This window comes from Mauremys reevesii, linkage group 7 (assembly GCF_016161935.1).
Source record: "Mauremys reevesii isolate NIE-2019 linkage group 7, ASM1616193v1, whole genome shotgun sequence".
Lineage (NCBI taxonomy): Eukaryota > Metazoa > Chordata > Testudines > Geoemydidae > Mauremys > Mauremys reevesii.
In genome coordinates, this window is record NC_052629.1 from 124,374,619 (window position 1) to 124,402,371 (window position 27,753).

The 27,753-nt window shown below is 42.1% G+C and overlaps 2 protein-coding genes across 5 annotated transcripts in view; one reads left to right on the top strand and one right to left on the bottom strand.

Moving 5' to 3' along the window:
* Positions 1-934: 934 nt before the first annotated feature.
* PDHB (pyruvate dehydrogenase E1 subunit beta) lies at positions 935-7,129 on the top strand. 2 transcript variants are annotated; one of them, XM_039483061.1, is made up of 10 exons: positions 935-1,091; positions 1,170-1,235; positions 1,619-1,726; positions 1,812-1,874; positions 1,974-2,009; positions 2,154-2,439; positions 3,986-4,096; positions 4,872-4,963; positions 6,058-6,199; positions 6,750-7,129. In XM_039483061.1, the coding sequence occupies exons 1-10, from the start codon at positions 1,038-1,040 to the stop codon at positions 6,893-6,895; spliced, it is 1,104 nt and encodes a 367-aa protein (XP_039338995.1). In that variant the 5' UTR covers positions 935-1,037; the 3' UTR covers positions 6,896-7,129. The 2 variants fall into 2 exon arrangements, with proteins under 2 accessions (XP_039338995.1, XP_039338994.1); XM_039483060.1 differs by having other exon boundaries at positions 1,023-1,235.
* A 1,896-nt stretch (positions 7,130-9,025) lies between these two features.
* The window catches only part of PXK (PX domain containing serine/threonine kinase like), a 51,672-nt gene continuing 32,944 nt past the window's right edge, over positions 9,026-27,753 (bottom strand). For 2 of the 3 annotated variants that reach the window (XM_039483059.1, XM_039483057.1), the window contains exons 11-18: positions 27,545-27,662; positions 27,017-27,095; positions 24,613-24,661; positions 23,527-23,604; positions 22,442-22,528; positions 21,609-21,678; positions 20,581-20,640; positions 9,026-10,267 (exon numbers count right to left, since the gene is read on the bottom strand). In XM_039483059.1, the coding sequence (XP_039338993.1) occupies positions 10,068-10,267; positions 20,581-20,640; positions 21,609-21,678; positions 22,442-22,528; positions 23,527-23,604; positions 24,613-24,661; positions 27,017-27,095; positions 27,545-27,662 (741 nt within the window). In that variant the 3' untranslated portion in view covers positions 9,026-10,067. Of the gene's footprint in view, positions 10,268-20,580; positions 20,644-21,608; positions 21,679-22,441; positions 22,529-23,526; positions 23,605-24,612; positions 24,662-27,016; positions 27,096-27,544; positions 27,663-27,753 lie in introns of all 3 variants that reach the window. The other variant, XM_039483058.1, reaches the window with a different exon arrangement.

Here is a 27,753-nt window from a genome sequence, read left to right on the forward strand (position 1 = left end):
CTCAGCTCCTTTAGGCTAATGGAACATTCTACTACAAGAACAAAGCCCATGTGCAGGAGTCAGCACTTTCTCAAGAGCCAGCAGAGTGTGGAACGAGCTCCCAAAGACAGTAAGGACCATCGCAAACCTCAGTCACTTCCACTCCAAGTGTCAAGTTTACCTTTTCAACCTGCAGCCCCTATCATAACCACAGAGGCTTAGGGTATGTCTACACTACCCGCCGGATAACTAAATCGATTCCCAAGTGCTCTTCTGTTGACTCCTGTACTCCACCATTGCGAGAGACGCAGGTGGAATCGACAGGGGAGCGGCAGCAGTCGACTCACCGCAGTGAAGACACCGCCGTGAGTAGGTCGAATTACGTCAAACGTAGCTGAAGTTGTGTAACTTAGATCGATATCTCCCCCGCCCCAGTGTAGACCAGGCCTTGTAACCCGGCCAGATTTGGGCAGATTTTCACAGGCACATCCCTGATGCTACACCAACCGCCCTGCTAAGTTTCACAGGTGCATGACACCTCTGAACGAAAAACATTGACTCAAGAATTTTTTTATGTGGTCAAGAATAACAACTTTTCCCCAGCTTCATTTTCAGAAGCGCCTGCACCCACCAGTCTGAAATCCCCCTTCGCCCCTCCCAACATAAGCACAACCAGCTGGAAGCAGCACTCAGCGTGGCCAAACAAGTGAAGTCTGACAACATCAGCAGCTGGAGACAAGTCTTCCATGGGCTCCTGCCCTCCAGGGAAGGCAAAGCTGTAAAGGATGGCGCCTCCGTACTAGTTTTGGTCCAAGCGGCTCACCATATTCGCAGGGCAAGGGGACGTTCGGCCCGGGGATTTGCTGAACCCGCTCAATGCACTGACGGGCGGAAGCGAGGCAGAGACAACCCCTAGGGCCGCTTCAGTCTCTTCTCGCGATAACAGTGGGTAGCTCCGCCCCCTGCGCCCGGCCGTGAGGGGGCGGTCCCAGCTTTGATTGGACAGACAAGGTGGCACGCAGTGACGTCGCGGGCGACCGGCCGAGGGCAGGGGCGAGATGGCGGCTGCCGTAGGGGCTCTGAGGAGGCTGGTGCGATGCGGGCCCCAGCAGGTAGGGCCGGGCCGGCTGCCCCCGCCCGCCCCGCTCTCCGCCGGCTCCGCGTTAACGCCTGTCCCCGTCTCTCCGCAGGGCCTGGGGCGGCTGCTGCTGCAGCTGCGCCGCGGGATTCACGGCTCCGCGCCGGCCGCCGTCCAGGTACCGGGGTCACGGCGCGCGCCGGGGGGGGGCAGCCCAGCCCCCCCCCCAACATACCCCCCCTCCCGCGCGGGCGGGAGGACAGAGCCTGGGGGCCGGGGGGCGCCGCCCATCCCCCCCGCCCCGTGTGCTCTGGGTGCTGCCCGCCCCGCGTCCCCTGAGGTCAGGACAGGGCGGGCGCTTGGCTGAGGCGCTGTGACACCGGCTGAATCCTGCATCCCGTGGCCAGGTGGCACCGTCCGTTTCCATGTTCTCCCCGGTGGCGGCTTTGCTGTAACGGCTGCCAGCCGCCCTAGCCGGGACTGCGGCCGGAGCTTCTCCCCGGAGACTTATTTCTTAGGCTGTAAAATACTTGCCCTGAACAGTGACTCTGCCTTCCTCAGGTGACCGTCCGTGACGCATTGAACCAGGCATTAGACGAGGAGCTGGAGAGGGATGAGCGAGTGTTTTTGCTGGGAGAGGAAGTTGCCCAGTATGATGGTGCATACAAGGTGAGTAGACTCCCTTAAGTTAATAAACGTAACTAACATTTGGAAATACAGTTTTAGCAACCCAGTTTTTCTTTGCTAATTGCAGATTAGCAGAGGTCTCTGGAAGAAATATGGAGACAAGAGAATAATAGATACTCCTATATCAGAGGTATGAATAAATTAGAATTTTTTTAATCTCTCCCCACCCACCCACCCACCCCCATCTTTTGGAAGTCATGCTCATCCTTAGTTTCTTTTTCTTTTTAAGATGGGCTTTACAGGAATCGCTGTAGGTGCTGCTATGGTAAGTAACTTCTGACTTTTTGAAGTCTGATCAGCTTTCGCTTGGTTTGTTTAATTTAACAGAAAAATGTTAAATGCAAAATATCTTGCTATTATGATAGCTATATTAGTAGTTAACACTAGTTTAACCATCTTAATTTAAAAGGCTGGACTGAGGCCCATTTGTGAATTCATGACCTTCAACTTCTCCATGCAAGCAATTGATCAAGTTATAAATTCTGCTAGCAAGACACTTTACATGTCTGCAGGCATGATGCCTGTCCCAGTTGTCTTCAGAGGTCCCAATGGTGCCTCAGCTGGAGTAGGAGCACAACATTCACAGTGCTTTGCTGCTTGGTATGGGCATTGTCCTGGACTGAAAGTAGTCAGCCCTTGGAGTTCAGAGGATGCTAAAGGTCTGCTTAAAGCATCAGTTCGGGATGACAATCCAGGTGACTAACTTTTTATAAATACCATGGTCTAATGATTAAGTGCCAGATGCTTAACTTACTCTCCAATTAGTCTCTGAAATGTTTTTTAAAAGCAAATTTAACTATTACATTAACGCCTAGGCTGTTCAAAATCAGCTTTATTGCAAAGATTCTCCATGCCCTTATAAGAGCAATTAGGGTCTTTCTGCACACTTTTCCTAGTGTGGTATCTGCAGCTGACTTCATGGCAAGTTATATGATCAGTTTGTGCCTTTCCCAGCTCAGCTTCAATAGTCTGGTTTTTTTTTTTTTTTTTTTTTTGGTGAAGTTCTTAACCACGTACTGAAGTTGACCTGTCCCAGAAAAACAAACTTCATACACAGGTTTCTAACTCGTCTAGTTATAAATGATTAGTTATTAACTCAGTAGTGCTGTCTTGTTGAGTCTACATTTATAGAGTAGAAAAGTCAAAGTTACTCTATCCGTTAACCATCCCACACAAATCACTGTAGTATTGGGCACCTTTGATGCATTGATTATTTTTATTTTTTTTAAAGACTGACACCATAACAATGAACTTGGGAATTTTAAGGGGGCATGCTGCTCCATACAGTGTCTTTAATGCTAGCAGGCACACATGACTATGCACCTGTCACTTGGTGGTGATTCTCCTCCTCTTCCCAGAGGGAGAAGCATGTGCAGTGGAGTGTCTTGTTTTGGTACCAAGTCTTTAATATATAAATACCTATTACTATGTGTTTTAGATTAGAAAAAGCAAAGTCAAAGAAATGTGCCTGGCACTTGAAGCAGAAAGTGGTAAGGCTTGTGATAGATTTTAGTTCCTGGGGGAGTTCATTCCACAGTGTTGAACAGAACTTTCTCAGGAGGTCAGTCTCCTATACCAATGTGCTTATTAACTACTATTGTTGAGAGTTCCATTATGCCAAAGTTCTCTTTTTAAAATCTTCCTAAAGCATGATGTGACTCTTTTTTGCAGACTTCCAGGAACTTAAAGGGAGAAATCTTAAACTCCTGGCCCTCGTTCCTCTTGTTTGAATTCAGTTTAGAGTGAGAATAGGGAGATCCAGATGTTTAATTTCTGTAGTGACCAAGTAGGAAAAGGAGAATTGATACAGTATTGCCCTATTAAGGAACCGGCCTCGTGCATCCTTCCCCACATGGATAATGGGACTGCTCATGGGAAAGGTGGTTGGATCAGGTCTTAAGGCTTCTGCCTACCACTGAATATCTCAAATCACCAAACTTAAATGCTCATGGTTAATTTTTTTTACCATGTTAACAAACAGGATCATTTAGTCAAACTTACTAGCTGCTCAAGTTAACTGAGTAATTGTTCATACTGATACAAACGTGCTACCTAAACTATGGTTTTATTGCATTTGTTTGCCCTCTTGTAACGAAGAGTTAAGCATAATGGAGCCCCCTAACACGTTTGGAATCTGGGGGAAGGGTAGAGTAGGGAGGAGATGCAGGAGGATACCGGATAATACTTTCATCTGGAGAAGTGCATCAGACTAACCAAAGTAAGCACTTGATGTGTTTTCAGTTGTGATGCTGGAAAATGAGTTGATATACGGAGTCCCCTTTGAAATGTCAGAAGAAGCTCAGTCAAAGGACTTTCTTGTTCCTATTGGAAAAGCCAAAATAGAAAGGCAAGGTAAGTTTGGAATACTCTTAACACTTCACATAATCTGCTCCTCAAATTCTCCTCCTCTCTTAGGTCACTTGAATTGAATAATGTATTTCATATACAAAACACTCCCTTCTTGTGGAATAGGAAAATATTTGAAGGGACAGAACTCTGGAAGTTGAGTTTGTTTGGACTTTAACATACTATACTAACCTTCTGTAAACAAAACATCACTTGATTCCATCCTTTTGGCCACAAAGTATCTCGGTCATTAGAAACAAGGTGCATTTCTGGATCAAGACTGGAATGAGCCAGGTAATAGGCCTATGTGCTGAGTGAAATCTGTCACATTTCACTTCCTTCCTTGTATTCAGACGACTGCTCTTGTTTAGATTCTTAGTGATCTTTGATGTGCTGAACAAACCTGCAGTGGTTCAAATTTCTTATTATACATAAATTTGTTGGCAATGAAAACTTCATAGCCATATCTTGGCAAGTTAATGCTACTCATTCTGCTTGTAGGGTACAAGTGTCGGACACCTCAAATACGCAAACTCAGGATGAGTTCAGTTGTTGAATTTCAGGCTATTCCTAATGTATAAATCTGTTACTTTTGAATAGACTAAAAAAGTCCAGTTAAATCAATGTTCAGTCCTTTATGTACTTACTATTTCAAAGCTGGACTATGTTCTCTCGAGCTCTCTTTAAGGCTACTTGTAGCTACTGAGGGTGTGGGAGGAAGATCTGACTTCTGTAGTTAACTCTTATGTAACTTGATCCATCACCAGCTTCTGTGTTTCAGGAACCCATGTTACTTTAGTGTCACACTCCAGATCTGTTGGACACTGTCTGGAAGCAGCTGCTGTACTTGTCAAAGAAGGTGTGGAGTGCGAGGTGTGTTATGGGAGGATTCTAGTCCCTGGTGAAGAAATTCCTTGCTCTTTAAAAGCAAATTAAGGCCCTGCAAAACTAAGCCCAGTAAACTGTTTGCACTTTAAAGTCCTCTCTCATCGCTGATTTAAACAACAATGGAGACAAATGTTCCTTTCATGTATCTGCCATCCCCTGGCTTCCCATCATAGAGCTGGGCAAAATTTAATGCCATGGATGCAAGTCAAAACCACAAGCACAAGGGAAGCTTGTGTGTGAGAGAGACGTTTACGCATAGCAGTGCTGCAGCTAGGCAGGATGATGTTTAGTGGGATTCCTAAGGGGTGACCAGGGATTTGTGTGGGGTTTATTTTTAATTGATTCAGTTAAATTAAAGGCTGTGTAGACACTCAAATCAGTATAAGCCTGGCTTATATTGACCTAGCTTGTCAGGAACAGGCTATAAGTCATAAGTGATATGGGTCAAGTCTATATTGAGTCTAATGTCCAGCCTTTTCACTCATTTAAATTTGGTTTTAAAATCAATTAGTTAAGGTAAACTGATGTGCTCTTTGTATGTTGACAAGGCCTGACTCAGGCCTTCACATTTTAAACTACGTAGAGGCAGTGAAAGGTCTAGTGTTTGCCTTGATCCAAGGAGGCTTAATGCAGAAAAACAAGTGAATGTGTGTGCAATGCTAATTGCATACACCTATATATTGAGGGAGGGGTGACTAGAAAGTCAGACTTCTGCCATGCTGGAGGGTGAGATGGGAGTCTGTAGCATGATATGGCTAAAATTAGTCATCTACATGCAGGTAGAAGCATCCTGTCCCAGGACAAAGTGAGTAGTTTCTCTTTGGACTGGGGGTGTGACTACAGCTGAAATACAGAATTTAGGTACCTCTGCAGAGGAAAGATGGCTAAAATAACAGATGCAGAATACACCCAGTTGGAGGAGATGCTCTAGATCTCTTGAAGTGTTGATTTTCTTTAGTCACTTATCCTCTCAAGGACTAAACCAAGAAAAGTACTAAGGTGAAGTTAACCACTTATGCAATTATAGATAGGCTTAAAGGACCTCTTGCAAAAACAAAACACTTAATACTCTCTCTAAGGTGATAAACCTCCGTACCATTAGACCAATGGATGTGGAAAGTATAGAAGCCAGTGTTGTGAAGACAAACCATCTTATAACAGTGGAAGGAGGCTGGCCCCAATTTGGAGTAGGAGCTGAAATTTGTGCTAGGATCATGGAAGGTATGTCAGAATAGCTTCTGTAGCTTATTTAACTGTCTGTTTCCAAAGTTAGCTCACTAACTTTAAACATAGGGCTTCCATGGTACAGTAGCTGTCAAGACAACTTTTTTTTGAGGGGGGGGGGGGGAAGAGAAGGAGATTTTTAACAGGTTTTAATCAAAACCTGAAACTTGATTTGACTAAACTTTAACCATTTAACTTAACATGGTAGTGGAAAACCTTTGCCCCTTTATTCTACTGTGGCCAGTCCCTGTAGAGCCAGAGTGGCAGCACTTGCAGGGGCTGTGTAGGTGGCAGGGAGTTAGGCAACCTGGGAATGGGCCTCAGAAGAGCATGGGACACATCTCCCTGCCTCTTGTAAACTTTAATTGAATGTGTGATGATAGTGAGAATTAAGCAAGAATGTCTACAGGTTTAGGGTTAATATGTCAAAGGACAGATGCAGGAATAAAGGGATTGGCCCCTGGATCACTGAGACCCTAATTCCTTTGAAAAAAGTTGTAGCTAAATCTGCATGAGCCTTTCCTAAGACCTTTTTATTCTATTCCAGGACCTGCCTTTAACTATTTGGATGCTCCAGCTGTGCGTCTCACAGGTGCAGATGTTCCTATGCCTTATGCAAAGATTTTGGAAGAGAACTGCTTACCTCAAGTGAAAGATATCATATTTGCAGTGAAGAAAATATTAAATATCTAGGTTGTGTATGTACAGGGTGCTCTTCCAAAGTGTGTCTTAAGAGGAGAATTAATGGAATGGACTACAAACTTGTATTCATAACAATGTTATATAGCTCTATTGACCTCTTGTACTGAGGGAAAGGTTTAGGTGACCTTTTAAATGTATTTAATCTGTGTTTAGTAGGTTATCCTCTCAGCTGCTTTCTTCTACCTAGCTAAGCAGTAAAGCACACTTACATTTGTGGGTGCCAGACTCATTTTGTAAAAAGTGTGACTCTGTATTAAGAGCATTAGGTATTATAGAAGGTGAGAAGAAAACATTACTGTATTAAGGGAGCTAAAACCTCCCTCTATGCCATTTACAAATGGTAAAAGAAATAACCCTTGACCCAACTGCACCTGAAAACAGCACTAAGCACTTAAGTGGTGGTGTCTAGGACTGGAATGCAGCATCATAGCATGCTTGAGGAGAGCATTTGCTGAATAAGTGAATGTTAAAGGTTTTAACCAACTGTGTTTACCTAGATATAACTGGTAGTGATGGAATTCTACAGAGCTGGCAGCTCATCTTTACAGTGTGGCTGTAATAATTACTGCTGGAAAACTCACAAGTTCAGTGGGGGAAGGGAGGTGGCTGCCACTGGGATGTTCTTCCCTTCCCAGGAGGAGAGGAGGTTGGGCCTGTATTTACAAAGTCAAAGAGGTCCATGCTAGCAAAGGGTCACCTATGCTATAACACAGGGGTCCCCAACCTTTTTAGGTCTAGGGACCGGTTTCGTTTGCCGGACCCTCCGCAGTCGTGCCTGCGGGAGGTCCGCTGCTCCTGGGGCTCAGCTGGAGCTTCCGCAGGCACGCCTGCGGGAGGTCCACCGGCTCCAGTGGAGCTTCCGCAGGTGTGCCTGCGGAAGCTCCAGCTGAGCCCTGGGAGCAGTGGACCTCCTGCAGGCATGCCTGCAGAAGCTCCACGGGGTCAGTTCACGGCCCAGTTTCTAAGAGGCCGCGGACCAGAGGTTCGGGGGACCCCTGCTATAACAAGTTGTTTCTGTGCAACTCAGGGATAAGAGAGGTAAATTGCAGGGGGCAATGAGAGATGCTGGCTGCAGTACAGTGGTGGAGGAAAGTGTTTAGCATTTCAGCCCAGCCTGCACTGTTTTGTTTTGTTTTTTAAAAAAACCGTGCTCATCTGCAGCTCATTAGATACAGCTACTTGACTCAAGGTGCAATTTCTTTTAAAATGCTAACATGAATGTGGGGCTGCCAACTCTTTGGGTGCAAAATCAGTCTCAAGAAAATACTTGTGCTATTCATAGTGTCCAGTACTATAGCTTCCCCTTTGTCAGATAAAAAATAAGTCAGTCTGGACTAGTTTTGTTCAATCTTAAGTAGGCTGCTAGGTCTAAACTTAGAGGAAGATCTGCTAAAAAGAGTTAAGAATTTAAATGTTTAAATACTTTGACCATGTGATCAACAGGAGCACCTGTCCAAAAAACTCAGTATTCCTCAGTTTCACCACAAGGGTAATCTATGATCAAGTCCTGGTAAAATAAAGGATCATTTGAAAATATTTCACCGCTTTAAAAAAAAAAAAGCCACTACTGAAGTTACAGCTTGATTCAGTAGTCTTAACTTTAGAAAGAATGGAACTCTCCTGTGGATGTTTTAAGTATAGGTTTAAGACCAATACTAACCCAAATAAGGAAATAGTAGATAGTGAAGGTGCTGTGTTTAAAAAAGGCCACAGTGAAGTCATTCTAGAGAAACTAGACAAGTGCTGGTATTTTACTTTAAAAGTGCTTCCCTCTAGAACAGTAAGTAAAACTGAACAATGGTTTCAGGAGCAGCTAGTGATTAGTTACCACAGCCTGTCACAGTTGTTGCCATGTATCAGTCACTGTTAGATGCAGCACCAAAATCTCTTCATGGAGGGAACTGAGTAAGCCTCACTCACATACCCAAGGAGCTGAATTCCTTCCCTTTGTGTGGACAGTCAGGAAGCTGATGCAGCACTAGCTGATTATGTCAGTACTTCTGACCATAGCAAAATGGCCGTCTATCACTTCAGTGCAGGGTGTAGAAGCTTCTGCTGTGTTAGATTTTCTATTTTACAGCCCCACTATCTTATTTTAAAGCAGGGACCCTCATTCTCTGATTGGAGGAATTCCAATGACATTTATTTTAATAAAAATATGACTGAATATATCACAGGTTACAGGAAACTTTATACACAACATTCTCTGCATAGTAAACACTGATGTGTACTTGAATTTAAAATGGATTATCTATAATCCTTTAAAGTGCAATTTGTTTAAGGTTTTAAGCAAATCATAGAATAAAAAGAATATTTTCAAGCAGTCAGCATTTTAAAACAAAATGTGTTCTGCAACTTCCCCAAGAACAAGATTAATTTCATATGGATGCAAAATTTGCCTGTGTTGAAAACTCCCCAATCAGAACTTGTGTTGAATAATCCGTGCCAAATTAACTCCCATTTTATTGCCTGAACAAACAGGTTGTTTGTTTCCCCTGCACATGTAACTGGAAACAGCTACATGTTTAGGGGCTCATTCCAACAGTGCATTACATACAAGCATGAGCAGCATTCATGCTACATTGCTGAATTCTGGAGTACCCTCCAATGGCAAATAAGCCATAGAGACAAAGTTAAAAATCTACAGTTCCCTCACCAGTGTAGTACACTTTTGGATTAAGTGCTTTTAAAAAAAAATGATTATCTAAAGCAAATGGCTGATTTTTCATGGAGCAAAAATGTAATGTGCCAACTACAAGGAATTATAGGAAAATAGGGCTGACTAACATTAGATTTTCAAGTGTGTTTGAAACAAGGGGTAGGGTGGAATCAGATGTATGGAGTCAGTATCCTCATGCGTGTTATTTTCAGATCGTAGAAATATTGCTTTACCTACCTCCCTCCCCAAAAATCACTTAACTAAAAGTTGTTCATTTTAACTGGAATAACTGAAGTCAATAGTTATCACCACAATATGGCAATGTAGGTCAAACGATGTAGTGCTGCTACTCAACGACAAGGAGAAATAATTTCTCCAGAAAAAAGCTGAAATGGTTCAGAACAAACAGCTGCAAAATAATAGACCAACATGAAGTGGCTGATCATGCCTCAACTGAGGACAGTTCATGGGAAAAATATCCGATCCTGCTGTGAAGAGTTAACTTCAGCTGATCCTGGGAACACTGTAGTCACATGTGTCTGCTTTCTTCAAAGCTCCTTTCTGAAAGTTTTGAATGGAGCTAAGTAAGGCTTCTCGGCTGGCACTGTCAGCAGGCGAAGGGTTAGGATACACTGCCCCATCCATTTGAGGAGGAAGTGGAGGAGCTGCTGGTGGTGGAGGTGGTGGGGGTATAGTTGACACTCCTGTTAAGATGAGACAACAATTACACAAGAACACACCACCACAAGATTAGCTGACCAAGCAAGGCAGCTGCAATTATTAGAATAGTAATAAATCAACTGGAGAAGTCATTTACCCAAGTAAGTGTGCAACTTCTTGAGTATTGCAAATAGGTACCAGATTGTGGAGAAGGACGACATAAGAAATTAGATGTGAGAAAGACCTAGGAGATCACATCCGTCCACCTGTAAGTGCAGATTAGACAGTCCCCTGATAAGAGCATCCAAGGCACCTTTGACGGGAAGCCCTGGATGCCCCAGTACTTGGAGAATCAAGGGGCAATACAACTGCAAACTATAAGAATCTTACATTGGCTGAGAGGGATGAAATAAGGGATTTCCAGGACTTTTCCCTCATCTGATTCCTATGGTTTGTTTCTTAGTACTAACACCAAGTGAAGCACTCTGCCCCCTCCCCCCAATCTCACAAAGCCAGACCCAATAAATAAAGTAGTTGGACTGTGGCAGTAAGTCTTACTGTTTCCCAGGTGTAGCTACACAGAAGTGGGTTTTTTTTTCCCCCCCTCTAGTCAGATTATTTTCTATTCCAGGAGTTCTGTTTTTAGGTTGTTAGCTATACAGGAAAGTATTGATAAGTGTTATAAATAGACCCATTTTCTAAGAAATAGAAGAAGGCAAGTTCCTAGTAAAATTAATTATTGAGCGGTGATATCCTTTTATAGATTACACTGCATCACAAATTCTTACCAGGGCCGTGAGCATAAATCTCAAAGACCACGGTGCTGGCCAGCAGCACCTTTAGCACTGAAAAATCTTGTTTTGATACATTCTGTGTTCTAGATCAATTCTCAACCTTTTTCTTTCTGAACCCCCCCAACATGCTATAAAAACTCCCCAGCCCAGCTGTGCCACAACAACGGAGGTTTTTTTGCATATAAAAGCCAGGGCTGGTTTTAGGGGGTAGCAAGCAGGGCTGTTACCTGGGGCCCACACCACAGGGGGCACCACAAAGCTAAGTTGCTCAGACTTTGACTTTAGCCCTGGGTGGGGGGGCTCGGGGCCGCAGGCTGCAGTCCCACGTGGCGGGGCTTCAGCTTTCTGCCCTGGGCCCTAGCAAGTCTAATGCTGCCATGCTTGGCCGCCCCTCTGAAAGTGGCTCGTGGCCCCCCAGGGGGCCCCAGACCTATGGTTGAGAACCGTTGGTCTAGATCACACATATGCTTCACTTTCTGTAACTCGGTGTGTCAACTTTACACTCTTACATCAAAAATACACGGACACATGCTCCTTTGCAACTCCACATCACATGGCCATACAGAGTCAGATCTGGGGAATTTAGTTAAGCCTGGAAGGATCTGATTTTTTAAATAACCAAGATTTGCTGAACATCAGTTTCACTGTTCAAACAGATGAACAAATATTTCTATGGATAATCAACATTTGCAGATAGGCCAAAAAAAGCTGCTTGAGAACTTAAAGCATTTGGCTTAAGGTATTTATATTTTGACACGTGATGTTGACAATTTGCATTTTAACGGTTTAAAGCTTTAACTTTTTGAATGTGAACATCTACTTAAATAATTACTGTCTGACCTCCACCACTGTCTGCCACCCCCATATTTTCCTGCCACTGAAAATTTAAATCAAAAATAAAATTAAAAACCATAAATTCAGTTGTGCAAAATTAACTAAGAATTTAAAAAATGCTTAAAAATTAACATTGATATCAGTTGAAATTAAAAAAAAATATTATATAGATATAGATTGAATTCTGCCAAGCCTATTTATAGAGTCCCCTATTCTGTCAGGTAATAGGATGATTATTTCCAATACACACATCGCATATGCTGCAAGGGGTGGAGGAGGTATGATTACATCCATCACCCAGGTACTTTTTTGGTTATATGAGCTACTCAATAGACAAACTGGAAAGAGGGGAATGTGAAAGATACAGCATTGCACTTAGTCATGCCAGGTTTCGTGTATGTGGAGAACAGAGGTGAAAACTGCCATTATCTGACAAGAGGCTAAGGGAAGCAATAGTTACCAAAGCAGAACCACATGCTGCCATACTTCCATTAACAACACTCCCAATGAATATGTAAGAAGTTAAGTCACACAGAATGACATTCAAAAGTTATTCAATGCTCAGCCACAAACAGAAAGCAAGTCAAGCGATCGCTTCTTTCTCAGCTTGTTCCATTCTTCCTTGCTGCTGCCGAGTCTCAGAGTAGGAAGTGGTGGTGAAAAAAAAGTGCTGTAATAAAACAAGCTGAGTTCTAGAAGGGAAGAACCTTAGTTTGAAACATTTTCAATTTGTGTCAGTTTTAAAGATTGTTCCTATGTGGAAAAATCTACATCGAAAAAGGAGAATGTTTCTACAAAAACCATTTTATTTGGCCAGTGATTAACTGCATTCCTATGGTTACTGTACTTCAGCCACTTGCACATGGACAAGAGAGTTTCCGTTCCTCGCAAACCAGCACCTCCTGCAATGGGGGGATGGGAGAGAGAATCCTCTGATGGGAAAACAGCCTGTTCCCATGGGAATGTGGCTGTTTCAAGTCTTTGTTTTACTCTACTCTTCGGTAGAAACGTCAGTGTTCAAAGGAGGACTCCTACACCGGGCAAAGTCGGACCATTTCTGTTGCAGAGATTTTTTAAAATCCATCCCTTTTTGGTAACTGAGCTGGAAGCAAAGTTAATACACATTTCAAAAGTAGAGATGACCCAAATTCATCACTGTGTAATTCACTGACCTACCTGATTTGTCCTTATGCCAGCACAGATAACTGGACCTGAAACTAAGTTCATTAATATATGTATTGGAAAGTTATCCCCAGCATTAGAGCCTCACTAACTAATGTGCTCACTTATGATCAGCACAGTGTGGGAAAATACTATGACGAGATCCAGACTAACAACATAGCTACCCCCTGATACTATGAAGAGTGATACTTGAAATTCAGGGCAGAAGGAAGAACAAATGGTGATCCACAGCAACGGCTGAGGCAGGATGGTAAGCATTAAGGTTGAAGTGGTCAGAGTAGAACAACAGGGTAGGTGAAGTCATCCCAAATCCTTATTGTTTAACTTGTGATCAAATGAATTGGCCATTAATATATGCCATGCCACAAAAGAGTCAAGAGCATCTGAGTAAGGAACAAGATTGCATGAGAGAGACAAAGCAGAAAAACTGATAGGATAGGACAAAGAATCAGAACGAAATAGACAACGAACAGAGAAGATAGACTAAAGAGGCTAAAAGGATGAGTTGTCCAATACCAAATATGAATGATTATGAACAAAAAAGGCAGGACTTCTGTAAGGGGATAATAGTAACACAGAAGGAAAAAAGGTGTAAACTTGATGAGAACGGTGGAAAAAAGTCGTCATACATCTAATGATGGATCACTGTTTATTAGTCAGTCCAGGGCACTATGTTATCTAGTTTCTAGACTGGTTACTGTTTTGGAGGGAGGAGATCAGTTTACTTTTTGTGCTTTTTGAGAAAGCGTTTAGAGCTACATACTATGTAACGACTGAGCTGGAAACAGAACTGCCAGCACCAATGTGCAGTAAGGGGAAAACAGCTTTCCTCTATTGCAGAGGCACTTTGGTTGACCTGACAATTTAAATCTGAATTTAGCCGTAACACAGCTGCAGCTATTGAAACTGTGTTTAAGTCAGGCGGGAGACCTACCTACAAACATCACATTTGTTCTATTGGGACCCATTCCGTCATACACTTACATGAGTGTCTTTACTGACAGGTGTCTACGGGTTTCCAGGACCTGGACTCTAGTTTATAAAATGTAACAGTTATTTTATTTCAATCAGCACATCTTATAAAAAGTGTCAGGCAACAAGTCATCTGTCTGTCCTTCCTCCCTGCAACTTGAGTCATTCTGAGAAGGGAGACCCTATGGTTATGTCTACACTGCAGTGTAAGTCCAGGGTTTGAACTCTGGCTCAGGCCTAACCCCCTTCCATCGATATACAAATTGCACTGAACTTTGGTCCCACTGTCCCCTGGGGGTGGAGGGTCTCAGCTCTATTGCTTTGCAGTGCAGATGCAGCCCCACTGGACTAGTGCTCTGGGAGTCCACAATCACTTTGCCAACTTTCTTTGTCCTCTGCACAGTCAAGTTTGATGAACAGTCAGTTTTCCCCTCACTGCACCACAAACAAGGGCAGGAGTGGCCACATTTTGGGGAGGATGCCAAGAATTCTGGTTGGACTTGGGTCCACGTAACGCAGCGTAGACGCTGGAGCCCCAGGTTGGGACCCAAGGTTCAACGATCCCTAACCTGCGGTTATAATTGAGGGTAGAGACTCAAACCCTAGGTTAACAAACCCGGGGCTGCTAACTCAAGTTCTACTAATGCTAGGCTTACACTGCAGTGGAAAACTTACCCTTAGAGTAGGTCTCCACCGCAATTAAAACACCTGTGTTGGTCACACAGGCTTGCAGGGCTGTAAAATTGCTGTGCAGATGGGACCCTCTCTGCATTGCAGGCAGGGATGGCTCCAGGCCCCAGCACGCCAAGCGTGTGCTTGGGGCGGCAAGCCGCGGGGGGGCGCTCTGCCGGCGCTGCGAGGGCGGCAGGCAGGTCCGCCAAAGCCGTGGGACCCAGCGGACCCTCCGCAGGCAAGCCGCCGAGGGCAGCCTGCCTGCCATGCTTGGGGCGGCAAAATGCCAAGAGCCGTCCCAGAGCCTGGGCTCCAGCCCAAGCCCAAACATCTACATGGCAAATTTTACAGCCCCACAAGTGAGAGTCAGCTGACATGGGCCAGCCATCGGAGTCTAACTGCAGCGTAGACAGACCCTCACTCACCTAAATATACTTTGGTGCAGATGCAGCTACTGTCCAGCAGGAAAATACTTTACAATATTTACAGGGAGAAAGTGACTTGATGCAAGAGCTTGGTTAGCAGGAGGCCTTCCCTACAGATATGTTGGAGGAGGCTGCTCAGGGCCAATGAATCATTTGTTTATCCCTAGGACTTCATGAATGAACACCTATGAAGGGTTTTTAGAGTGCCATTTTGGTTAAGAGTTTGTTACAAGGAACTGAAAGTTTATCAGATACTGTCAAGCTGAAGCCTGACTTGAAACAAAACTCAATAATGGATTTAAAGCGACAGCAATTGTGAAAATTACGTGTTTAAAAGGTTGGTAAGAGAATGGGATGCAAACAAAATTATTTTAGTAATAGTTTTTAAAGGTGCTATATTTAATTACAATAATTAGTGAAGTAGCTTATGATCTACTACTTCTTTGTTCCTTTTTTAATACCATGAGAAGCTCAAGGTCTGTGTTCAGCTTTCCCATACAGAAACAGAACATCTTTAAAGAGAGAAATCAGCATTAGCTTACGTTACCGATAAATTCATGTTCAAAATGATGTAAGCTCTATTGAAGACAGCAGAGAGAGAGAGAGAGAGAGGACAAGTCATTATTCTGGTTCTAGTGTCAGTCATACTGTTAGCTGTACAGTTAATTAGGTTACTCAATGGTTATACTCATACATTTTTCTATGAATTAGAATGTATTGGTTTTGAACTGTTTTAAAACGCCCATTATATAAAAATCAGCCAAATAATTGTGAACGTAATATCGACTAGTGAAACATGATGTTTGTAATTTCACAGACACACATCCATCCATCTAAAAATGCCAAATGTCAAGCTCTGGGGCGGGGTCTTGAAAGCACTTTTAGTTACACTAAGGTACATCTTAGAATGATTCAATAATAAAAAACTGTATGAGAAGCAGCCATAGGAAATTAAATCCATTCATTTTGTATGAAACATTCCAATCATTTATTTTTACCCTGAAACATTTAGATTGTGTATCTGATCTGCACACTCAAAAAAGGAAGAACAATTAATGCAATTAAGTTGGCTCATAGTGATGTAAAAGGCAGATCACCAGCACACTATGACCGTCAGCAGGACATCTTTCTCCTTGAAGGATTTAAAGCTAAAAGAAAAAAACACCCATAATCAAGTCCAAATCCTGCTCCTGGGGTCAACTCCAGTTACAAGATTAAGGCCAAAAGGGAACATTATGATCAACTCTGACATCCTGCATAACACAGGCCAGAGAACTTCCCCAAAACAATCCCTACAGCAGAGCTTTTGGCAAAACATCCAATCCTGATTTTAAAATGGTCAGTGACGGAGAATCCACCAGGACCCTTGGGAAATTGTTCTAATGGCTAATTACTCCAACTGTCTAAAGTTTATGCCCAACTTCCAGTCTGAATTTGTCTTATCCTCAACTTCCAGCCATTGGATTGTTAGAACTTTCTCCGCTAGACTGAAAAGCCCATTATTAAATATTTGCTCCCCATGTAGGTATATAGACTGATCAAGTCACCCCTTAACCTTCTCATTGTTAAACTAAATAGACTCAAGGAGCCCAATCTATCACTATAAGGTAGGTTTTCTAATCTTTTAAATCATTCTCATCGCTCTTCTCTGAGCCTTCTCAGGAGCCATGCAATGAAGAGCGAGTTATACTTCCCCTTTTATAGCGTCCTCCATCCCATCGACTTTACGTACAACTCCCAATCACAAAAAATGAATGGATTTTTAAGTGAGAGCAGAATTAATGCAGTCGGGGAAAAAAAATGAACATGCAAGAGGAGGTGACAATCACTCTATCCAAAAGCTCAGAGCCATAGGAACCTGTATTAGAATCAGCATTTGCCACCACCTAAATAAGGTATCTCAAAAAGGTTTAGTAGTAAAGCTGAGAGAATAATTTACAAGAAGTTTAGCCTCCTCCTCTTAGCAGCATGTCTGTTAGCCAGCCATGTTTTCTGTACACATTATTCAGATTTAATTGATTAATCTTTTGGAACTTTTTGCTCTATGAACAGACATTTGAGTTATGTTGCTTCGTTGTAATTCATTAAAGTCACATAGTATTGTTTCTGCTCCGTGAGTGGATATGCACACAAGCATTACCAAAACACATTTATGGGTCCAAATTTCTCTGTGAATACTCACGTATGAGTCTTTGAAATTCACTTTCTGCACTAAAAGCGTTGGAAAGCAAACACAAAAGGGTCATGAACGTAGCCAAAGTGAAATCACTGAGAATTTCAGAAGAATATTCATGGATATTTGTTTGCATTGCTCATTATTGTTTGCTAGGAGTGGCAATATTAAAACTAGGAAACAGAGCCCAGCCTGACCTTCCATATTTGAGGACGGATTTGCCTTAACCCTGAATGAAGAGAAGGGAGATGAAGGCACGTGGCTTTTTGCAGGATCAGGCCCCTCAGTAAGCAATACATTAAAAGTTATTCAAATCCTGCTAGTTGAGAGGCTGCACATTAGGCACCACTGTAAGGGCCTTCACTCCGCTTAGATTAGGCCATTAGGTTTCCATTCCACTAGCTGCTAAGTGCTACATGTTCCAATTGCTAATGGAAGGTACCACAGAAGGCAATCTACCCTTACTTCCTTTAATTTAGAGCTGTGAGGTGGCTAATTCCCCAAGCACAGCGCTGAATGTCACTTACCAACTTCTACCCCCCGAGGGTTCAGTACAGCACTCCAGCTACAATATATGAAGATGTCTACATACAGTTTGCTATTTAGACTCTTAATCCTAGTGCTCAACCAGATCATTTCCCCCCCCCCAAAGTTAATCAATGAAGTGGCAAAGAAATTGGGCTTCGTGGCATTTCAAAGGTGCTGAAGGTCTCACAGCTCTTGAAGGCAACAATATTAAATGGTACAAATCTAAATTATGTACTGAGCAACCCAAGTTGAAAGCAACTAAGACCGGCACCATTATACAACTCTCATTCACCAGTAAGCTCTCTAAATGAGCAGTTTAATCTGCTGAAAATACGCTCAAGGACTGATCTCTGTATTTTGCCCATGAGGGAGTCCAAGTCCAACTCCACGGCAGGTGATGGGACCAGCAGCTGCAGCGTGGGTTTGTTCTTGTAACATTTTATGCAGCTTTTGCAAAGATGTGCAAGAGAACACTCCTTATTTACAATAAATGAATTGTATCCTCCATGTGTGGAATTGTACATTTGTTATACAAAATATAAAAAATAGATGCTAAAAATAAATAAATTGCGCACATAGTACAGCTCTTAATTCACTAGAACTTGCATAACAAGAAGTGGTCTAATAAATGCCTGACTTAAGGATGCCTTAAAGAACTGCTGGAGTCTCAGGAAAGCTTTGAAAGAAGGGCAGTATTCTGAAAGGTTCTGGGGAGTGTTGGTTTCCTGTACTCCTCCTCTCATTCCTTCTCAAGGCCTGATCCAAAACGCACTGAAGTCAGCAGAAAGACTCCCACTGATTTCAACGGGCTTTGGATCAGGCCCTCACCCAGGTCATACACCTAGGGATCCATCTCCCTCTGCTCTCCCTTCCCAGCTCCACATACAGTACTTTTGTTTGGCGGGCAAGGGGCCTGTTGGGGATAGGAGTTCATGTTCAACACATTTCCCCTCTCATTCCCATTCACTTCCTGATGGGATATGCCATCATCACAACATGCCACGTTATCACACAACTGCACTGACACGAACAGGATCCAGACCAGAAATCTAGAGGAGAAAAGCTTGACACCTCTGCCAGTCACCTCACCAATTAGTGCCCCCAAGAAACTTTTGTCCTTAGTCAAAATCATGGAATGGGGAATACAGAATGCTGCTTTGGTAGCCTGTATCTTCTTTCTAAACAATGTTCTTCAGTTGTGTCAGGTTCCCCCTCCCCCCCAGGTCATTTAATGGTTTGATTGCACACAGAAGTGGAAAAGGAATATTCCTGTAGAAAATCAGAGACCCAATCCCCCTAACTCTATTTTATAGCTAATATTTGAAGTGCTAAAATTATCTTTAACCACTCCAATTAATGCAAAACAAGATCGTCTTTTTATACCATCCTGTATATTTTTTATAAACTGAATACACATTCTTAAATGGTGGCAGTACTAAGAATGCCTGAAACAAATCAGAAGCATCATCACAATTTGCATGCCACAGCACTTTTTGATTAGCACACATGCAGGGACAATTTGCATAGAATCAAATGTGTTATGGACTAGATCAAGCAGCCAAGAGCACAATGTCAGAAGGACGAGTGACATATGATAGGGTGTTCATAATGGAGATGACACAGAGGCCTAACACATGCTGAAACTGACAGAGCACATTTCAGTTTAAATCCACATCAATGTCAAGACATGAATCTAAGTAAAAAAAAAACCCTAACTTCATTTCACAAAATAAAGAACTATTTTCTAAGCATCTATCCGTTTGGGAAAGGTAGAACTGTTTCTTGCATTTCCATCTAATTCCTCTTTTTAAAAAACACATTCAAATCTTGGGGGGGGGGGGAGAACCCCCCGAACAAAATGTAAAATAAAAGTTGGCACACCTGGAGGATAACACTTGAATACAGGGCATATAGTGGCATCCTAGTATCCTAAATCCAATGGAACTGGAAAACTGAATCCTATGTCCTCACTAAGAAGTTCATAATTCTCAACATATTCTGAACTCAACACAGAAAAAACTCTTTGCTGAAATCTGTGGACTATGGTGTCTTTTAGAAGGTCAATTAGAACAACCAACCACCCCAACACACTGACATTTCCCTAACCAACTAATGTAACCTAGATGGAGGAGCTGACGCCGTTCAGTGCAGCAGGTTCCTTGGACCAGAAATCCAGTGAGCTAGTCACTACTGCATAGGTAGTTGGTATCAATGTTTCTTTCTGATAACGGATAGTATTAGCACCCTCTAATAATGCTGCTCCTCAGCGATCCTTACACTTACATTTCAAATGTCAATGATGTATTGTGGGTTAATACTCGGATCTGCAACACTCAGGAGGTACAAAGATGATACAAAATTGCTAAATCACAAAACAGCATTCTGGAGCCAGCAGTCTGGATCACCAAAAAGCAAAGCATGTTTGCGAAATAATGCAAGGTCCAGAGGATGTCTGGAAAGTACCAACGACGGTAGGATTAGGGTAGTGCAGATTTAGACAAGCATTTGTATTGTGTGGACAGATTATCTACAGGAGTAGTACATGGAAATTTGTTAAACAAGAAGGCTTTGTATGTTACAAGCTATCTAGGATGCTCAGAAGAATGCAACTGTCTGAACTTTTGTCACTAGAAGGTAAATAAATGTCATCTGTATATTTTTATGGCCAGTCCTTGTCCCCTAAAACTCTGTCACCCTTAAGGATATGATAGATCATCTCCCGCCCTAGAAAAACTCAATGGAAGACAGACCAACATTGCAGTGTCTCTTTCACTTACCTGCTGTAGAGGGTGGAGTGGGGGACGATGGAGAGGTCATAGGGGAACTCGCCCCAGAGCCTGCTAAACAAAATAAAAAAGACACAGTAACTACAGTTGTAATTTCAGGATTCAACACAGTAACATGGGCCTTCGGAAAAACAGTCTGATTTTACTGACTGCTTCCACTGAAGTCAATGGCATAAATTTCCACGGACTGGAACGGGTACAGAATCAGAACTGGTCTGAGCTGCACAGTGTGGGTGAACAGATTAGGCTTGACAAACATCTCACTCAGAATTCTCCAACGGGGAACGTTTCTTTTCAATAGCAGGCAGGCTGCTTTGAAATCCAACAGCATTTAGTCTGAGACTAAATTTTGCCCTCCTTTAGGTGCATGCCACCCACTACCTGCAGACTGACCCCATCTCTCTTTCTAGGAGAGAATTTTCTAGCCAGTTGCTATAGCTTCACCAGTTACTTCGATAGACTGTATTTCACAATGAATTTCTTTCTGAATAGTTACACCCTTTAAGATGGGCACTTCTTCCCCTTGCAAGTCATTTGAGTTAACAGAAACTGGCTGCACTACTAGACAACGGAGCAAGGTGATGGCTTACCACACAGAGCCATCTTCAGGACTGGACACAGATGCAGTAACCCCTCATAGCTCACTGATTCATTTTAATAACTTCTTATCAAGAAATACAAATTGCAACAGTGTTTCCACGTGAAGGATGAAGTATTCAATGGACGGACTGACCAATGCTATTGTAAGTAACACCACACCTTCCGTCCAACACTCAGAGCACTAAGTTAAGAGGTTTTCACCTATTAATAAAACTATAACTACCAGTGACAATGTTTTTAAACCCACAATTTGACCATGATGAAATAACCAATACTAGGATCAGCTTCTAATAGTCTGTTAGTATACAATAGAAAACTCAACGTGATTTTAGGTTTTCTAACTAGCATGTAATTTGATTTTTTTTTTAAATCCAAAAGAGACAGAGCTGTAAACCTGTTGAAATGGCTCTGCTAGTTACCTGAATTGTTTGAGTTGCTGTATTTTGCCAAGTGTTCTTCCCCACTTTCAAAGGCAGTGAGCTTTGACTTCTTTAAGAATTAAGGAGAGAGAGAGAGAGAGAGAGAGAGAGAGGAGAAAAAAAAAAAGAGAGACACAGGAATAAACAGCATTTCCCATTATTTCACTGCGGGCCCTTACCAAGATGCCTTTGACACATGAGGATTTACATCAGCCCCCAAGGGGTCATTACAGCATGCGGGGATCACCAGTGCTCTGACCACACTCTTCCCTTGAGCATATTCCTGGTGTCACAGCCCTATGGGCCAACTCTGCACCCGCTAGGGAATCGCCCATTGCTGGGGAATATCCCCAGCTGCCCACTTTGGGCAGCGATATGGCCCTACTGCCAACCACAACGAGAGCCAGGAACTGGTCCTCAAAAGAGGACCAGAGATGCAGGAAATGTGCTGCAGATGCAGGAGACTGCACATTCTGCCGGGGAGGGGGGGTGGGGGTGGGAAGCTAAGGGACAGGCTGTTCTAAGTACTTTAGGCATTCATATAGCCACTCCTCACATATTCATATAGCCACTCCGTTTTTCTTTTTTAGCTCATTTAAAAGTTACTGCAAATCAACTGCTGTCAGCATTTAAACATTGCTGCACAGCGCATTACCTGGTCGCATATGTGAAAACAATCAGAACAGATGTTCTTTCTCTCTCTGAAGAGTTCCTATAGGTCTTGGGGGTGGGAGCATATCCACACTATTCTCTCATTTCTTCAGCACATACCACACTTGGAATGTACATACTTCTCTGCATGCCAGAAACTCATGTTAAACAATCCCATTTACCTTTCGTGCCAAGATTTTTCTTTTCTTTTTCTCTTCCTCAGAACCATGGTGAGACTGAGCTCTTGTCAGTCTTCTATGCTGGTGAATCTTTAGAATATGAGAGAGACAGAGACACCAAAACAGCCCACATGAAATGTACAAAGCTTTTATCTGGCAACCTCGGAGAAGGGGAAACACTTGGAGAATACTCAAGTGGATTTGAATTTTTAAAAAAATATTTAGATCTTTGCCACTGGTTTGGGGCCCAAAGACCAGATAGTCTTCCTCTAAAAAGCCTTCTGAGATCATACATCTCATACTGATCTCTTCCTCAGCTAGAGGTGGGCCTGTAACAAAACTTAAGAGAAAAACACTCCCAAAATTTGAGAAAGCTTGGATCTGATCCTCAGCTTTAAATCTGGTTTCCTTCCCTATAAAAGACTGAGGAAAAACCCTGATTCAGACACCCCAAACTTCAGGAAACTTTAGATCTGGACTTTCTGACTCAAACTTATCTATAAATTTCAACAGCCCTTTGAAGACTACTAAATTAATATTCAAGTATCCAACATAATATAGTCCATTAAGGGCACCAATTGCACTTTTATTTTTTAAATGTAAGCCAATAAGAAAACAATATACGGCCAGATTTCCAAACTGTCCTCCAGTTTGTTCATGTATTTATCTGCACGTGCAAAAGCCAATACTGTGCACAAAAATCGCTCATTTGTGTGTCTATCATGCAAAAGTGTCAGAAGCCAGGAAGTTTGGCTTCATGATGTCAATTGGCCATTTTAGCTCATGTAGTTTTTAAATATGATAAAGTTAACTAGAAAACAAACAAGCTTGTGTTTTCTATTTTAATACTACCTTACATTGTGCAGCATACCTTTAAGACACCCAAATATAATTCAATTGAAAGAATCTGTTCTAAAATGTTTCTTACATCTACTGCAATAGTCTCGCAGGCATACTTCACCTCAGTAAGATCTATTAAACCTACTGATGAAAATTTAACATTTCACCATTTGTCATAAAATCTTTGGTTTAAAAGATCAGGGGAAAAGAATGTCTGTGGGAAAACCATAAAGAAATGCAGAAATTACCAGTTTCTGTTCTTCAGTGAGTCTCTTTTCTATGCATTCCTTGGCTGTTTTCAATGCCTCTTTTAACTTTGTGGGAATCTGGTAAAGAAAAGAAAATAATCATGGCATGGAATGTGCCAAGCAGAATTAACACAGCTTCACTGCCAAACATCCACTTTTAATCTGAGGTATTTCTGGATCTATGACAAGGCTCCAGGTTCTAACACTGATTGTTTAATGAAGATAACTGTATCCACCTAGACCACATGGGATTTCTGCAAGCACTGCTCCCTCCAAACCTGGCTGCAAGTCTCAACAGGAAAAGAACATGGTGTATGATGGAGGAGTTAAAGCCAATGTTCATCAAGCAGCTGTTCAGATATAAGGTGCTTCAGATCGGACTGGGGACTAACTGATGGTTTAGAGTGGTTCTGTTGATTTCTTATGGGAAGGTTCCGATCAGTGGCAAGGAGATCGCTCTCCCATGCAATCCTGCAGGAGTCTGTTCTCACCACTGCTGTTGGAACGCACATGGCAAGTAGTTGGTAAACAGACATGGCGCTGGATCTATATTAGGTTACTCGTGCTTTGAAGAGATTGTTTGTCCTGAATCTCCTACAGAACTTTATGAAGTTCACATTTGTTCGTCTTATAACAAAGAACCACCAAAGAAAATCTTGCTGTTTACTTCTCTTGTCCACTATGTACAAGTAACTTCTTTTCTGAGGGACAGTTTGAAGCATCTGCAGCATTTGGTGCTGAGTAGCCTCCCCCACTATCCCTAAACCCTGAGTTTGCTTTACGTTTGTATCAGTGTTCACAGTAAGGAACAGCAACTGCCATCATCCTTAAGAAAATCTAATGAGTAAAAAATACAAGTGCTCCCAGGGACATTTTAATGAAGGAATCCAACGAACAAGCTCCCTTGCTAAGTGCTGCTGAAAGAAACAGCAGCACTGGTGCCTTGGCAGCCCTGAACATAGCCAAGTGTCCATCTCATTCACACACACACCCCCATTTTGGATGGATAGCACCAAGGCCCAAAGCCAGCCACATAACTACACAGTCAGCAGCAATTCATGATATGCCAGTGTCGTTCACTCTTACCTTAAACTGCGGTTTCTCGGAATTCGTTATTAGAATATCACTGAATAATCTGAAAGGAAAGAAAAGTTCAAGCTGGTGTGTTATTTCCAAGAGACAGATAGGATCAAGAAGAGACTGCAGTATGACCACCATCCCCTCCACTGCTGCTTATTCTTTGCACTAAGACAAAGTGGATTGGACCAACTTCTGCTGGTGAGACAGACAAGCTTCCGCGCTCACACAGAGCTCTTCTTCAGGTCTTTGCACTGGCATTTATATGGTGCTTTTCATCCAGAGGGTCATAATGTACAAACAGCAATCCTCCCTGACACATAGCCACCTCTGATGTGGAACATAGCAAGACTAGCTAACAGCGTTAGGAGACCAAGAGAAACACTGGCAGCTGAAACAAGGTAATTTTAGTTAGGCAGACTAGAATCTCCCAAAATCAACTCTCCCTTTGCTTAAAATGCCATAACAACTACAGGGATCAGGTGGGTTTTTGGGTTTTTTTTTTGGTACATTGCATCTAAAAGATCACTCCTCTTTCTGAGGAGAAGCTCTCTTTGCACAGTCATTATATATTATTATTCAAAATAATAAAGAGCATGGAAGACATCTGAGTAAAGCTTCACATTTACATTTAACTGGATTTTAACACTCCAGTTAAAGTAATTGAACAAGGAAAAAACATTTCATTCAATCCCACTAGACAGCAGCAACAATACAAATGATTAATCCTCTCTTCAGAGCACAGGTGTAGTACACTAGAGGGCAATGTTGTTATAGTATTTCTATTTTCAGACTTTTTCAAAAACACAGTAGAAGGTTGTCCAGTGAAATGTCAGAGTTAAATCCCCCATGACCAATAGTTTAGAATGTTGACATTATTGCAGATCACCACATGTTTACGCAAGTGATGAACTTATCCAACATCCCAGATCCAGACACTCAAGAACAATAGTAGGTAGAAAATTCAGAGAAAGATGTGATAAAGTTGTCGGAGTCCCTTTAAAACCTACTTGTGGATGTCTCTCTCTCCCTCCCCCCCCCCCCCGCTTTTTAATTATGTGCCCTTGCCAAAACTAAACAGACTTTCTACAGAATAGTATTTTATTCAAGGAGAGAAAAGGTTTATTTTTAATGTATTGGCATGTACATGAACCCAGAACCTACACATTCCAAATCATGCTGCATGTACATATCAGGTCAGACTGGACATGGATTATCTTCTCTAACTCATGACCTTTATAAATTCTTACACCAATACCATTTCCCTGTTGTCAGATTTCGGTTTATTTCCTCTCCTCCTCAAATAAAAAAAGAAGAAAGACGACAAGACTGCACTGACCCTTTCCCACCAGAGAATATGGAACTCTGCAACATGCCCCAAAATGTGTGGCAAGCTACACACCGTGGGACTAGGCCACAATTCTAAAGGACAGAATATTACACTTCTGCCCACTCCCTATTTTGAGCACAAACATTGAACAAAGTAATAAAATCTACTTTGTTAATCACATTGCAGGCTCACTGCCAATCAAATCTATTAAGGATCACTTCTGCATCTTCGATGTTTTCTTATCATCCCTCCATGTACTTTTGCATGTGTTCATAACTGATGGCGGGCCCATTTAAATAATCACAGCAATATGCTCTATAAATCGGGCTTACGTTTTTCAGGGTTAATTACTTCCCTTTTTGGGGATTTATTTTTAGCAATTTGAATTTTATGTAGAGGTCCAAAATCAGAGTTTTTCAGGGCTCTCTTTGTATACCCTATAATAAGTATGTATATAATGTAATATTATATATTTACTCAATACAGGAATATACTCGGTAATGAATAATCTCTTGTAATGTTCCCTGGCATACTTTAATGTAGAACCATTTTAAACAGCACTATGCTAAAGTGCACTAGGGAACATTTAGTGTACATAAGTAGGATCTACATGGACCAATTAACATGCAGCACATTAGTGCACTTTAGAAATCTCAACCCAGCACTCCACATTACTGCTCTATATAGACAAACCCTTAGATACAAGAAACCATTTCCAGTGGGTTTTTTTGATAAATGCTAATTTTTTTTTAATAAAATAAGGAGTGTTTTCTGGATGTTTATTAAAGTTGAAAAATCAGAAGTCCTTCATTAAAATGCAACCACCACCTGTGTGGGTGAATGTATTATATGCTACAATGTAGCAAGGGTCAGAATAGTTTAAGGAACATCATTCATATTTCACAAGTGACCTACATCAAATAAAGTTAGACCATTAATGCTCTCATTTAGGAGAGCTTATTTCTCGCCCCCAAAAAAACCCCTTATTATGAATTATGAGAGCACAGAGAAAGCTTTGCTCATATTAATATATACAACAACAACACTACAAAGTCTACAAAAAACAAGGCAACGAGAACTTACGACATCTGTAAGATCTTGGAGACAGTTGGCATACCATTCTTTAGGGCTTCACAGGAGAGTAAGCATTCCAGAACAGCCACTTTAAAAAGGCAGGAAGGAAGGAAGAGAAAGAATGGGCAGATTTTTATACTGCAGGAACACATTTGCTAACATTGCTTTCCTTGTTTTGGGATAAAAGATTAGGCACTTTTGTGTAACACTCCCTAACTAACCTTTCAATTAAGACAGTTCAGGAGCAGTAGATATTACTTTTATCAGATGATCAGAAATGGTGTAATAAAGAAAGAATGAAAAAGCTACTCAGTATCTATGTGCCGTATATATTTTTTCAGGGAAAAGGCATCTCACAATACAGAAACGTACAGGTATGGTACATTTTCTATTGTAATTTAGTAAATAAATTATCCAGCCTCAGAACTCTCCTTCTAAAGCCACAAGACATATTAAGTAGGTTTCTAATGTAGTCGAAAGGCAGACAATTGAAGTTACTTTAAACAGAGACTAATACCTCCCCAATAGTATACTGACCAACTGACGCTGATGGAGCAGGAGGGAAGCCGTCCACTGGGATTGAATCTGGAGGTCTCCCATACGTCATTTCATACAGTAAGTGACCAAAGCAATGTACATCAACACCTTCTAAAGTCTAGGAAGACAAAAGCCCAGCTTGCTAGAATCAAGCAATTTTGCACATTTCAGTTTCAAGACTTACAATGCTCCATTAAAGAAGGATGGGC